Source organism: Chelonia mydas, chromosome 1 (assembly GCF_015237465.2).
Source record: "Chelonia mydas isolate rCheMyd1 chromosome 1, rCheMyd1.pri.v2, whole genome shotgun sequence".
NCBI lineage: Eukaryota > Metazoa > Chordata > Testudines > Cheloniidae > Chelonia > Chelonia mydas.
Genome location: NC_057849.1, coordinates 242,589,530 through 242,604,036, shown reverse-complemented (window position 1 = coordinate 242,604,036; position 14,507 = coordinate 242,589,530). Strand labels below are relative to the sequence as shown.

The 14,507-nt window shown below is 39.5% G+C and overlaps 1 protein-coding gene across 7 annotated transcripts in view; it reads right to left on the bottom strand.

Moving 5' to 3' along the window:
- Positions 1-14,507, bottom strand: part of LOC102933211 — a 67,335-nt gene that overhangs the window by 23,614 nt on the left and 29,214 nt on the right. For all 7 annotated transcript variants that reach the window (XM_043541004.1, XM_043541006.1, XM_037878691.2 and 4 more), the window contains 7 exons: positions 13,805-13,879; positions 12,553-12,677; positions 10,081-10,267; positions 7,813-8,289; positions 6,118-6,167; positions 4,650-4,771; positions 3,780-3,900 (listed from right to left, as the gene is read on the bottom strand). In XM_043541004.1, coding sequence (XP_043396939.1) covers positions 3,780-3,900; positions 4,650-4,771; positions 6,118-6,167; positions 7,813-8,289; positions 10,081-10,267; positions 12,553-12,677; positions 13,805-13,879 — 1,157 coding nt within the window. The remainder of the gene's footprint in view (positions 1-3,779; positions 3,901-4,649; positions 4,772-6,117; positions 6,168-7,812; positions 8,290-10,080; positions 10,268-12,552; positions 12,678-13,804; positions 13,880-14,507) is intronic.

The following is a 14,507-nucleotide window of genomic DNA, read 5'->3' as shown; positions in this document are numbered from 1 at the left end:
TGAGCTGCATTATCTTCAGAAAAAAGAAGTCCTCATTCTACTTTAATAATTATACTGTAGGAATATCCGTATATAGGAAGTGACTGCAGAGTCAGGCCCTCTGGCCCCAGTCATGGAACGATTTGTGAACATAGTCCCACTGAGTTAAATCTCTGCAAAATTGAGACTTGTGACTCCAAATAACAGTCCTAATTCACTCTATGAAACATTAAATGAAACACTGTTAATGGAATATCACAGCTGACACATATTTAACAAGCATCAAGGTCAGAAAATTCAGTTATGTTTCACACAGTAGCTGCAGTTGAGCCCCAGATGTATATACAGGATCAAACCCTGCCCCCTTCCAAAGCAGAAAACTGTAAAATACAGCAAAACCTCCATGGTTTTATCATGCAAGGTGGCTGGCCATGGAGAGGGTGTGCAGGGGAAAACCACATTCTGTATCATGGAATTTCCTGATTTTTGTGCCTGGGTAATTTCAGTTATAATGCTTTTGTTTGAATTTAATTTCTTTGGCTAGCTAAAAATAATTACACCATGAAATGGAAGTCATAGCACCTGGTCCTGTAACCACTGAAGTCAATGGTAAAATTAACCTCAATAGTGCAGGATCAGGTCCTTAATGCACTATGATTACATATGCAAATAAATGCACTGGAGCCTTTGATTAAATATTAAAATAAAACTTTCCACATATATTCAGGCAGCCCTTGTTTGAATTTCCCCATCTTGTAAGAGGAGAGATCTGCCAGGCATTCTGCTAGGTATTACCCCTGGAAATTTCCAGTTTCATTTATTCTAGAGGTGGGGCCCTTAATTTTCAGTTTTAATTTAATTAATTCCCAGGAAATTATCAGTGTTTATTACCAAAAAAACAGGTGAAAATCAGTGCAAAAAACTATTCATAATTTTTCTGGGTAAATATCACGATTTATTTGGGTGGATGGAAAGACAGGGGAAAAAAGTATTCAGTAGATTAATGCTTTGAATTCCGTTCATCAATGTGGTTTGCTGCAGAACTAAAACAGAACTCAAAACACAATGCCACCTCTGAGTTTAAGAAAACAATGTCTCTGGAATCCCCAAATAACGCTTTTCATTTGAATAAACAATTTACAGTTGTAGACTTAGAACTATTAGCCTATAAATATTTACATTTAATAATTGGGCCACTCCCTTTGCAGCGCATACACTCAACTTCATCCTTTTCTCCTGTTTTTGTTTTTTTAAAAACTTTCAAATACTTCCTTGTGTTCTGAAATGTAGTCCAATACAGATTTTCCTTTTCTTCCCATTTTCATGTGTCAAATCTTTAAACCATTATCTGCTAATAGCTTGAAATGTGTACGTGGTAGGCATGAGATTCATCAGTACGTTCAGATGCACACGCACTTCAGAGCTTGTGTGTGCACCTGTTTGTTTACTGTGTGCATCTTCTAGACTAATACATAGCCTTACATCAATGGCAGCTTGGCATAAACACATAGATTAATGTATTATCATATATCTCATGCAATGTATTGTATTTTCCTAATAAAACAAGTTATTTTTTATATATTTGAATGATACAAAAGTAAGGTGAAAATCAGAAAAAACTGAATAATACTTTTTGTAAAACCCAGAAATTTTTCGGTAAAAATCAGTTTAAACGGAAAATGAAGGAGCTTATCTAGAGGGCACAATATTCTCTGGGGCACAGAACTCATGAAAATTGCCATGACACACTCCATCAAAAAGGCTGCTAGTCCTGTTACGCCTCTCCTAATGCCACTGTAAAAGTAGGAGGAGTGGGAAGAGATTTCTAAAGGAAATGAGGCGAAAGATGGATTACCAAGACTGGGGAGGCGGTCAGGGAACCAATGGTTGACTGGGACTACGCCGACACTACGAGCTAGGGGTGTGATTCCCCTGCTTGTATACGCATACTAGCACTTGCTCTCAGTGAGCTAGTGCAAGTTTAAATGGCACTGTAGTCATAGCTGCACAGATGGCAGCAGCAGAGACACCAGTTTCAGGCAAGCCTGCGAACACAGGAGGACAACAGGATTTGTTCTTGATTAAAGGGCATGCGCTCAGTGGGAGCGAGAGCTAAGGTGAACCAGGGCTGTCTGGGGCAAGCTAGACCTTTCAAGGGCCCCTTGGTTATTTTAAGATCCTTTTCTCTTAACTGCTTTGCGCTTATGATTAAATAAACAACACTACAGTCCTAATAAGCGATGGTCACATAAACATCACCCTATACCAGAAACCTACTGACCGCTATGCCTACCTACACGCCTCCAGCTTTCATTCAGGACACACCACGCGATCCATCGTCTACAGCCAAGCTCTACGATACAACCGCATTTGCTCCAACCCCTCAGACAGAGACAAACACCTACAAGATCTCTATCAAGCATTCTTACAACTACAATACCCACCTGCTGAAGTGAAGAAACAGACTGACAGAGCCAGAAGAGTACCCAGAAGTCACCTACTACAGGACAGGCCCAACAAAGAAAATAATAGAACGCCACTAGCCATCACCTTCAGCCCTCAACTAAAACCTCTCCAACGCATCATCAAGGATCTACAACCTAGCCTGAAGGACGACCCATCACTCTCACAGATCTTGGGAGACAGGCCAGTCCTTGCTTACAGACCGCTGCCCAACCTGAAGCAAATACTCAAAAGCAACCACACACCACACAACAGAACCACTAACTCAGGAACCGATCCTTGCAACAAAGCCTGTTGCCAACTCTGTCCACATATCTATTCAGGGGACACCATCATGGGACCTAATCACATCAGCCACACTATCAGAGGCTTGTTCACCTGCACATCTAACCAATGTGATATGTGCCATCATGTGCCAGCAATGCCCCTCTCCCTTTACATTGGCCAAACTGGACAGTCTGTACGTAAAAGAATAAATGGACACAAATCAGACGTCAAGAATTATAACATTCAAAAACCAGGCAGAGAACACTTCAATCTCTCTGGTCACTTGATTACAGACCTAAAAGTGGCAATTCTTCAAGAAAAAAGCTTCAAAAACAGACTCCAACGAGAGACTGCTGAATTGGAATTAATTTGCAAACTGGATACAATTAACTTAGGCTTGAATAGAGACGGGGAGTGGATAGGTCATTACACAAAGTAAAACTATTTTCCCTTGTTTATTCCCCCCCTCCCTCTGCTGTTCCTGTCAACCGCTGGAAATGGCCCACCTTGATTATAACTACAAAAAGTTCCCCCCTCCACCCCCCGCTCTGCTGCTGCTAATAGCTCACCTTACCTGATCACTCTCTTGTTACAGTGTGTATGGTAACACCCATTGTTTCATGTTCTCTGTGTATATAAATCTCCCCACTGTATTTTCCACTGAATGTATCCGATGAAGTGAGCTGTAGCTCATGAAAGATTATGCTCAAATAAATTTATTAGTCTCTAAGGTGCCACAAGTCCTCCTTTTCTTTTTGCGGACACAGACTAACATGGCTGCTACTCTGAAAGCTTTTTTAAGAAGGTCACTGTAATCAGAAGGTCATAGGCTTCCAAAGGGAAGAACAGCAGATACTAAACCCAGTAGAACCTGCTGGGTAAGCATGTTTGGTAAACAGGGTACTGCAGCCTAGGGCCATTTGCGAGTGGGAAAATCATGTGATTCCACTTGAAGAGAGGTAGTCACAGGGTCTGAGACTTGAGGTGGTGCCCTCAGAGAGGGGGCAGAGTTGCAGTTAGCCTTGTAACTGTGACATATGGCTTTTTGCTGTAAACTTTCTGCTACCTACTTTTTCATCTCGATTAGGCCAAATGATTTTCTTTATCTTCATTGCTTTAATTAGGTTTTCACAAACACTACAGGGCTCACATGTGGTGATTAATTCAGTGTCACTCAGATCATCCTCAGTTCTGTAAAAGACATGTCATTTTTATAAATTAGCTCTTTTTAGGTTGAAGTTATTTCTCTTAGCATATCTAAAGCGAGTTCTTCTTCCTTCTCTTCCTCTGCCACTGACCAAAGAAGACTAGTAAAGAACCTCAGCCCCATGGCTAAGACTCAGGCTATACTGTGGACTCACTGCCATGGGAAGTGATGGAATGAGGTTGCATAGACTCTATCCAAGGAGAAGTCTATATGGTCCTCCTTTCAGCTGTGTGGTCCCAGCACTGTAGAGATAATCCTCCTGTCCTCACACACACACACCCCTGCCCACCACCACCCAGATCCTCCCAGTGTCCTAGCCCAGCTGTCTTCCTCCCCCTCTCTAGTAGGGTGAGGTAACATACTCTAGTGTACCTTTTTGTAATCTTGTCCATCCGCCATTCACCCATGGCTCTCACCACACCCCTCTTCTACATCATAGCATCCATCATCATCCTCCCTCCCCCTTTCCCCATGGTCTCCATTTCCTCTTCCTTGTTACTCTCACATCTCTACAGTTCCCATCAGGTCTACCTACTCCTCTTCCCCTCCCCACCTCTATCTCCTTCCTCCTCCCACCCGCACAAATTTAGGTTCCACATCTGCATCCTCCTCCTCACCTCTGGTGACATTTGCCCCCATTCTGCCCCTTCCTCCATCCTCTCTACCTCCCACATCCACACCCTCTGCCACCACCTCCCTCCCCTTTCATGCCACTATTCCTCACACTTCCTACCTCAGAATAATTGCATTAGCTTCTGCACAGATGATTGCATGCTGGTCACAACTACCATCATCCTTCTGTGAAAACAGACTATTCACTGTCCCTTTTGGAAATCCATTGTAGCCAACAGCAACCTATAATAACACCAGGCAAAAGTAAACAAAAAAAAAAGAATACTTTCCCAGGATCCTGATACATTTAGGCCCAATCCAACTCCCAAAGATTGTCATTGACTTCCATGGGAGTTGCTGTACTGTTGTGCACTTTGATCAGCTCATTATTATTCTTTGAGCATGTAGATTTCCATCTCCAAAGTGTTTGGATTTTGAATCATGAATATTAAATATATCTGAAGTCCCAGTTGGGGTATAGTCCCTAACAGCAAATCCTGTTTTTAGGACAATTTTTCTTTCAATTTCCATGAAATCTTGTTCATGCAAATTTGAAATTTGCTTTCCACGAACAGACATTTCAGTGAAACCTGATTAGTCATGAAGACAAATGCAAAAAAGTTTGTGGTGCATGCAGTGAAATAATTTAAAAATTTGAGCAAGACCGCCGTGTTTGCCCACCTGAGGTGGAATTAGTTATTCATTTTGCAAGTATTTATACTGTAGAGATTGCATGAGTGTAGTAGGACTGGAATGCAGGGAAATCAGCTGATTAGTAATAATATGTATCAAATAGAGGGGGCTTTGCACATTCCAAGCACTGTGTAGATATTAAATAATTAATCATCCCAACATTCCTGGGAAGCAGGCCAGGAAGTACTTTTATCTGCATTCTTCACAGAGAGAAACAGACACAGAGGGCCTGATTCTGATCTCACAGTGTTGTGACTCCACTGACTTGGTAATGGACCTCAAAGTGCATTCCTTAGTCCTAGCCACATCCTCAGTCAACTACACCATGTTACGTCTCGGCATGTGCAATTGTGTGAAATATGGGTAGGGCTATGGACGTACTAAGGCAATAAGTTCTAAGGCCTACAAAAGATTGCAGCTGCACATTTTATTAGCCTCATTATATTCTATTTGAATGTTTGATTATTTTTTATACTCTGTTAAAAATAGTCTTGTGGAAATATGATGTAATTTTCTCCTTGTGCAAGTTTCACTGTCTTTAAAATCCTTTCAGATTTTGACTTGCATGGGGAGGGGTGGTGTAGGAGAGTTTTTAAGAATCATTATTTATGTCAGTAGAATTAACTTGCTCACTTATGTAAATAATACTGAGAAAACCCACAGAAATGCAGTGCATATCTATGGCAGACATGAGCTCTTTTAAATATTTCTATGAATCACAATATATTGCACAAAAATCCTACAAGCAAAAGTTTAATGTGACAATCAGCTATAACAGATTAATGTTTGCATCAAAAATGAACACTTGACTGTGAGACTGAGGGGTTTTCCTGACCATTTTCAAATGATATCCAGACTAATATTAATAGTTCTTGGGCTGCATATATTGTACTTACAATGTCTTCTTTTCTGTAGATCAGCGTCCCCACTCCAGTATTAGGACTGTCTGGCATGAAAAAAAAATCAAACAGTGAAGCTACCAACAAAGTCTCAGGACTTGATTCATCCTGTTGGTGCAAAGATATGCAAAGTACACTTCCCTGAGCCAGAAGAGGTTGCTATTACCACTACTGCCCTCCAAAGGGGATTCAACCAAGGAAAGAAAGTGTTAAGTTGCAGTGAGGGCTCCATATCAGTACCAGCAGTGAAGACTACCCAGGGATGTGGTGAATCAGCACATTCCACAGTTGACTTACCTGAACGGAAGACCTTAGCCCACACAGCCCTATGTCCCTATGCAACCCACCTCTACCTCCACCTGGTGGTGTCTTCTTGAGTGGAAGTGCCAATGATCTGTTAAATTCCTGTAGCACTCCTTGCTGCTCATTCCAACAGTTATTATATCTCCTGGTATCTCAGAAAAAGCATAAAAAATACTACCTCCACCTGAGAAAGCGAGTCATAATGGTTTCTGCTAAGCCTTCTGACTACAAAAGGTGAACTCATCCACTCAGTGAACCAAAACCAATACAATATGACCCTGGGGTTTTTTGCCTTTCTCTGCAGCATGGGGCATGGTTTGCAGGTTTAAACTAGTATAACTTGAAGTATTTAAATCATTATTTGAGGATTTCGGAAACTCAGCCAGAGGTTAGGAGTCTATTACTGGAGGGATGGGTGAGGTTCTGTGGTCTGCAATGTGCAGGAGGTCAGACTAGGTGATCATGACGGTTCCTTCTGGCCTTAAAGTCTATGACTATGACCAATCACAACCCAGCTTGAAATGCAAGAAAAGTAATATGGAATACTGTCCCAGAATTGTTTTTAAACTGTTATAAAATTGCTCCAAATTCACAAATGTTTAATGAACTAAAAACCAGGCAAATCTGATTAAAAAGTATATTTTGGACCAATATATCCGACATCTTGTGTGAGTGCACAAGAGCAAAAGAGCGGGCAAGGGACCAGCCATAACTGTAGTGTCTGCTTTCAGAGCACAAGGATGACTGTCTAATAGCACCCCCTGAGGTGCTAGAAACCACAAAGGGGTGGGGGTGAAGGTAGGGTCATGTCCCTGCTGGCTAGTCAGAGATAAAATGTGAGCCATCCTCCTAGAGGTTAGTGAAATGGATGTTATTCCCTTGCTCACCATGGACCTCTAGGAAGCATTGTGCTTCTTTGGGGCATAATTCTGCATGGAATTCTTGGTAGTGCAGTCTGGCTCTTCACCAAATGCAAGCTGGTCTAGGGTTAAAGGTGCAATCTGGTCCTTTGTTATGGATATTTTTGCCGATCTCTACTACCAGCCTTGAAAGTATCTTTTTCAGATGACCTGTATTGGTTCTGTAATATTGAGGTATAATTAATTTAATCTGGTCTGCATACCACAGGCTAATTTTCTAACATAGGCGATACCACTGTGATATTTCACCTCTAATGTAGCAAGTTAGCTAAACGTATGCACAACTTCCTTGAAAGTCATTACCCTGAATAAGGTCACAGAACTCAGTATTACAGCTTCATAGCTGCTTCCTATACCACTTATTAAATACATATAATTCTCTTCTATCCAGGACTCTAAATCCTGAACCCATATCTTTCCTATACCATATTACTTACTGACTTTACCTTAATTCTAATCATTCACTTACCATTTCTGGCTGCTAGTAAGTTACAGAGCTGCAATGCATGAATATACTTGGGTTCTCTTTGAATGGCATGTTTATCCTCTTGAAAATTATTTTCCTTTATTTCGGTATCAATACCACCTGCCAGTGTCTGAAAAGATTGGATTGCTTTAACAATATCATCTCTGTATGATTCCTGGAATAATTTATCTTTTCTAATATGCGCCAGGTTAAGTATTTCTAAAAGTTTAGGTGATCGTTTATGATCATATACAGAGGTAATTGGAGTGGTGTTCTTAGTATCTGGTGGTGATCCTGTTCGTGGAAAAATCCTTTGCTTCACCGTTTCAACATCTAATATTGGTATGTAGACTGCTGCAGTGATATAGCTTTCCCTAAAGATGTTATCAACATGTTCAGCTTCCATTTCAATGTTTTTCAGATTTACTTCTGTTGTTTGTATTTCAAGATTAGGCCAGTAATACACTTGAGAAACTTGAGCTGTATGAAGAGAAATATATGTAAGATAATATTTAAAAAGAAATATAATAAAGTGGGCACACCTTCTTAATTAGTAAAATTAAAGCAGTACTGGAAGTAATTATATTAGTTATAGTTTTTCATGTATTATTATTTATTATTCATGAGAACAGTAGTTACGGTTAATACACACAATGGGGTCCTGATCCATGACTAGTGTTCCTAGGTGCTACCACACTACAAATAAATAATAATAATAATCACCCTCTATGTACTGCACCAGCTACACAAACATGAAAAATGAGACATTAACAGCTATGTCAATAACAATCTACATCTACCTATTAATCTCAGACATAATACATCCTCTTCACTGAACACATTCAATAAATTGATAATATAGCTCAATCAACAATAAAACAGAAATTTCACCCTTGGAGCAAAACGAATTATTATTAATAGAAATTTTAAAAATTGACATCTTTTGAATTACATATATAATATGAAGCCAGGTACTTATTTTGTCATATTTATTTTAAGAGCTTTGTTGCCACTGTAAATGGAAATCTCAGTACAACCCTAAAGACGGAACTGCCCACACATATAAATAATCCATTTTAATGCTCACATAAAGGTACATTTTAAAATTAATTTCACCACTATAAATCTTAGAAACATAACTCATTTAAAATTCAGCTTAGTCAAGTAGATCTTGATGTTTCTATTTGTTTATAATGTGATCTCTTAACTGTGCCTGGACTAAGGATATAAATGATTCCTTTCTATTTAGCAAGGTGTTACCATATTACAGAGTGAATCTCTTTACACCATCCAGGAAGCATTGTTTCAGGTAATGTGATTAAACTGAGTGAAACTACAGACTACTCATATTTATCAAAACACATGTAACTATCAAATGCTAATATTCAAAAATATAAAACTGATTCTATATGGTTTTGGGTTTTGTTGTTGTTGATCAATTTTTGTTTGTTTGTTTGTTTGTTTTTGGCAGGCAAATGTACTTTGAGTATTGAATAAATGGTAACCAAATATCTAACTATCTATTTGTCTTCTGCCTTTTTTGCTAGGCATAATTGGTACATTAATTTTTCCATAGCAACACCCTCCCTTAATTTTTTAGAATTATTCCTCTAGCTTTGTATTATTTTCTTTTTCCAGTCAGAGGTTATCAGTAGTCTAGCAGCTGCGACCACATGAGAGATGAATTTTCATTTCTTTGAGTGTGACCATTTCTTCTAGGAAGCCCCAGAAGGCTTGCCAAAGGATCATTTGGTAATAATATCCAACTATTATCAGGTTACAAATTGCATCCTAATACTCTCTAATGACTGGACATGTCCACCATATATGCATAAAATCCTTCTGTCACCACAATGTCTACAACATTTATTCCCATACAATCTCTCTCTATTTTTAACCTGACTGGAAACGTTAAAAAAAAAAAGAAAAGAAAGACAACACTTTCCTAACCTGAGCCTCCAGCAGGCCACCTCTGGTCAGAGTTAAGGTTGCAATTTCTGTTTTAATTTGACTCATTTACTCACTCATTTTCAATAATAGGATTGTGGTATGAAAGTTTATTGCGGAGGACAGGATGACTTAGAATGACTTACCTCTCTAGCTAAACCATCACTCAACAACAGGATGAGTTGTACAGCAGAAGGCAGGAGGGAATGGGAAAAGAGTAGAGAGGGAAAGGAAGTAACCCTGGACATCACTATTTTATCAACCTGTGACTCTTTCACAGGTATGATGCCAGTTAGTTACAAGTATTGTATCTCTGATACTCACCTTGAATCAAAAGTTTTGCACAACTGATGCAAGGCATTCGAGACAGGTAAACTTCACAGCCTCTCAGTGCATTTGGAAATCTTAACAATGCTTTTGGCACCGCATGAAGATCTTCAGTGGAGCAGTCCATTGTGATAATCCTTTTCGGTTTGTTAGCTTCACAGATGACAATTCCAGTTTTGAAAAACTACAAAAAAATGCTTTTACAATATCTTTAAAACAAACAAAAGGAAATATTTCTTCACACAACACACAGTCAACCTGCGGAACTCTTTGCCAGAGGATGTTGTGAAGGCCAAGACTATAACAGGGTTCAAAAAAGAACTAGATAAATTCATGGAGGATAGGTCCATCAATGACTATTAGCCAGGATGGGCAGGAATGGTGTCCCTAGCTTCTGTTTGCCAGAACCTGGAAATGGGCGACAGGGAATGGATCACTTGATGATAACCTGTTCTGTTCATTTCCTCTGGGGTACCTGGCATTGGCTACTGTCGGAAGACAGGATACTGGGCTAGATGGACCTTTGGTCTGACCCAGTGTGGCCGTTCTTATGTTTAAACCTGCCAATTAAAACAGGGGATGGCAATATCCATTTCACCAAAGCAGACTGCTTGCAACACTTCCTTCTGAGTGAGGGCATGTGCAGCCAGCTAAGCAGAACACAGAAAATGTTTTGGGGATTGACTGGGAAGGTGGTAGGTCTAATGCACTCAGGAGATCTGCTGATTCAGTGCATCTCCAGGGAAATCTCTGTTAGGGCTTGTCTTCACTGAAACAGTTAGTTCTAGTATACTCAAATTACTGCACTCGAGCTTGCCTAGTTTAAGTGCAAGCGACCACACTTCAAAACAACACTAGAGTTACACCAAGTGATCTGATTAGCAGTGCAGATAATTGGATTAGCTACTGATGCGTTATTATAACTCAAGGGGTTGCACCCCCACTGCATTACTAGTTTGAGCTTCACTCCAGCATCACTTGAGCTTCAACCCACCATTAGCTAGATACACCAGCTAGTTTGATCTTAAAGCACCACTTAACTCAAGCAAGAGCCTGGTGTGTGAATGGGAGTCAAGTTAGGGGTATCACTCAAGTTATAACTCAAGCTAAATGTGCTGTGAAGACACACCCTCAACGAGGCTCCTAGGAAGTCCTAGCTAGAATTATGCTTGCTCCCCAGGGTGAATCACATGCAGGAATGTAAAAGTTGTATGACTGACTACCTTCCAATATGGTGAACCCTCCCCCAGAGCAACTGCCCCTTGAGATGCAATTTACATCCTCTGCAACTGCAGGGATGAAACAAGCACAATAATTTCACTGCAGGACCAAACAGGAAAATATTGGCTAAGAAACAATATTCTAAACAGAGGTAAGTGTATCTAATATTTAATAACAATTGTAGAAAAAGTTATGAGATTAAAAATATAGGTAAGAATTATATATTTTAGTATTACTTATTTTAACGCTTTCTTCAGTATGAAAGTCTTGCTTTTATATTTCTGTCCTTGAAAACTAAGGCTGACTACGCTACAAACTTAAGTCTTCCATGAGCCAAATGTTAGCATATACATCATTGGTATTATTTAACATTTATATTTCTGTAATACCCAAAGACCTCAACAAAGTTGAGCTCCATTGCACCAGGCACTGTGCAAACATATAACACATGTCAATCCCTAGTCCAAAGAGCTTATCCTGGACATTTTTAATAAGGAGAATTAGTGAGAAGGAAGGAAAATAGTCCTTCTGTCTGGAAATTCTTCTCCAGATAGACACACAGATCCATCAATATCCATAAGGATAGATGGGAATTGCAATAATTTAGTACTAATATAGCCAAACTATCCTGCTTACTACTCCTAGTTCTGCAGCGCTATGTTAAACAATATCAGAACATCCTAGACAACACCACATAAAGAATTCCTGATTTGGGGGGGGGCTGAATTCTGTGCTTGTGAAAATGAGGAACTATCAGAGTTGGCTTGAGGCAGACACTTTCTCTGCAAGCACAAGTGACAGTGCGCTTCAACCCCAACCTGCAAAATCTCTGCTCATCTGGTCCTGAACCACTTTAAAACAGACACTATCAGCTGTGCTATGTGCTTGTTTTATGATATACCAAATCTGGACTATGATGAGATCATGTAAGACTAAACATTACATGACCATGTGAAAACACTAAGATTTGGAAACCACTTCACTCATATGAAATCTTTAGAAGTATCACAACATTATTTGGTAAAGGCTATTCCACCACTGTTGGCTGGCGTAGGGACTGAGTATTTATGCAGTTTGGAAAAATAAAAGGAGTTTTTGATTTATCGGAACGTCTTGGACATTTTGCATAGTTAGGTTAAAATCCTAACTAGTCAAAATCATAATCAGCAATATGTAATAGTCAAAATCCTAATTAATATCATGGCCTCTCTTATTCTGCATAATATATACTGAATTCACTCAACTCACTTTTGTTTCTTTTTGTTTGTTACGCACATATTTACAACTTGGCTCTTGACAGTTTGGTGAATTTTCCATATGGAGTGCTAAGAAGATACACAAGTCTTCTTTATTTGGTAGACGAGGAGGAGGACCTGAAGAAAAAAGTGGAATTAGAAGCTAGTTCATCAAAACAAGCATGGAGCAAAAGCAGCAAATGGAGTAAATGTAAAATAGCCAATGGGACTGAGCTACAGAGAATAATTCCCAAATTATGCAGTCTCTGGTTAAAATGAACACTGCTGTACCTTTCATTTCTATGTGTATTAAAATAAAGAACTATATCCTAAAACCACATTAAAATTTGGTCTACCTGACCTTCTGTGAGGATCCTCATTCTTGAACTTTCCTAATCCCGAGACCAATCTGTGCCTCTTCAGTCCCTGCTGTAAATTACACTGGCCATTCCACCAGCTGGGTATTGCCAATGTGCAATGATACCCTAGTCTTGCTCCCTTCTCTCGCTACTCCGCCTGTATCTGTTGAAGGGAGAGTAATTCCTACGCCTGCCCCTTCCTTTGGCTGGCACAAGGAGTGACTTCCATTGACTTCAACCGGTTTTGTATCGGGCCCAAACAAGATATCCTATACCTGGGACAGCCTTTTCTCACTCACTCAACTTCACGTTCCTCTCCAAAACTCATTTATTTCAGCTAGCATACTGCCATTTATCTTCTCTTTGATGCTATATGTCCTTCTCTGTTACCTGAACATTATTTAAATAAATAACTCATAATTAATATAAATAATATACAATAAGACAATTTATACAATCAGCTTTACTTAAAAACAACACTCTCCCAAAAGATATATTCCCTTCCCATCCATTACTGTTGTGTTTATCCCCCTCCCCACAATGATCTGTTGTCACTATCCATTATGTTACCTGTGTATTTTAGGTTGTAAGATCCCAGGGACCTTACGTCCGTACATGTCTGTAAAGCACCAGTGGCACAGCAGTAGTGCTATACAAATAACAACCCATACTATCAGGACAATAACTTTATTTCTATTATTATAGGAAGAGAGGCCCAGAAGTGGAATAGCATGGAAATTTCAAATTAAGACTGAGGTATGTTGCCGGAGATTCATGTTAGAAGTATGCAAATTGCCTGCACGCACCATGGCTCATGTCTTTCAGAACAATTAAATTTATTCAAATATCTTAAAGAAAAAAGAAATAAGAATATATGAGCAAGTTTGATGAATATATAGTTTTTGCCTTTATCATTCTTTCTTTCTGTTTCCTCTCCATCTCTTTTTTCTGAATTCTCTGTTTGCTTACTGAAGGGGGAAGCTGGAAGATAAAAGAAAAAGAAAAAAAGTTTAAATCAGGAATGATGTATCAGATTTGCTCTGATGAGGTTTAGTAATGGATGGGATCCCATCTATTACCATGAATGGCACCAGATCCCTGCTCACTACAAAAGGGAGCAGGTGGGGTATCTCAGGATCAGTTTACTACTATATTTGATAAACAAGACATTAAAATCTGGTTGATATTTGGATCCAAAAGGTCCTTCTATCCAGGCAAAATTCAGATTTGTCAAAGCTTATCATGAAAAAATCAAGACAAAAATGTGAACCATAGTACAAGATGCAGGGGAGCGAGATCATCATCATCACTGCACAGAAAAGACCTTAGACAGACCAAGTCATCCTCAAAGGATCATAGTGGGAGCCTTGAACTTCTCCTGTCCCAATCTTGTCAATTCTAGCTCCTCTATCCTCCCCCTTGTCAGTCATTTTCTTCTTTTGAACAACAACCCAGCCAACTCTATTTACTTTTCCCTCTCCATACTGCTGCTGTCTATTGACCAGTTAACTCCCCTGCATCCACCTTCCCCTCCGACTTCAACTCCTGGCTTTCATTCCTCCTCACACTGGAATCCCCTACCCTCATCTTTGGTTACTTTAATTTCCAT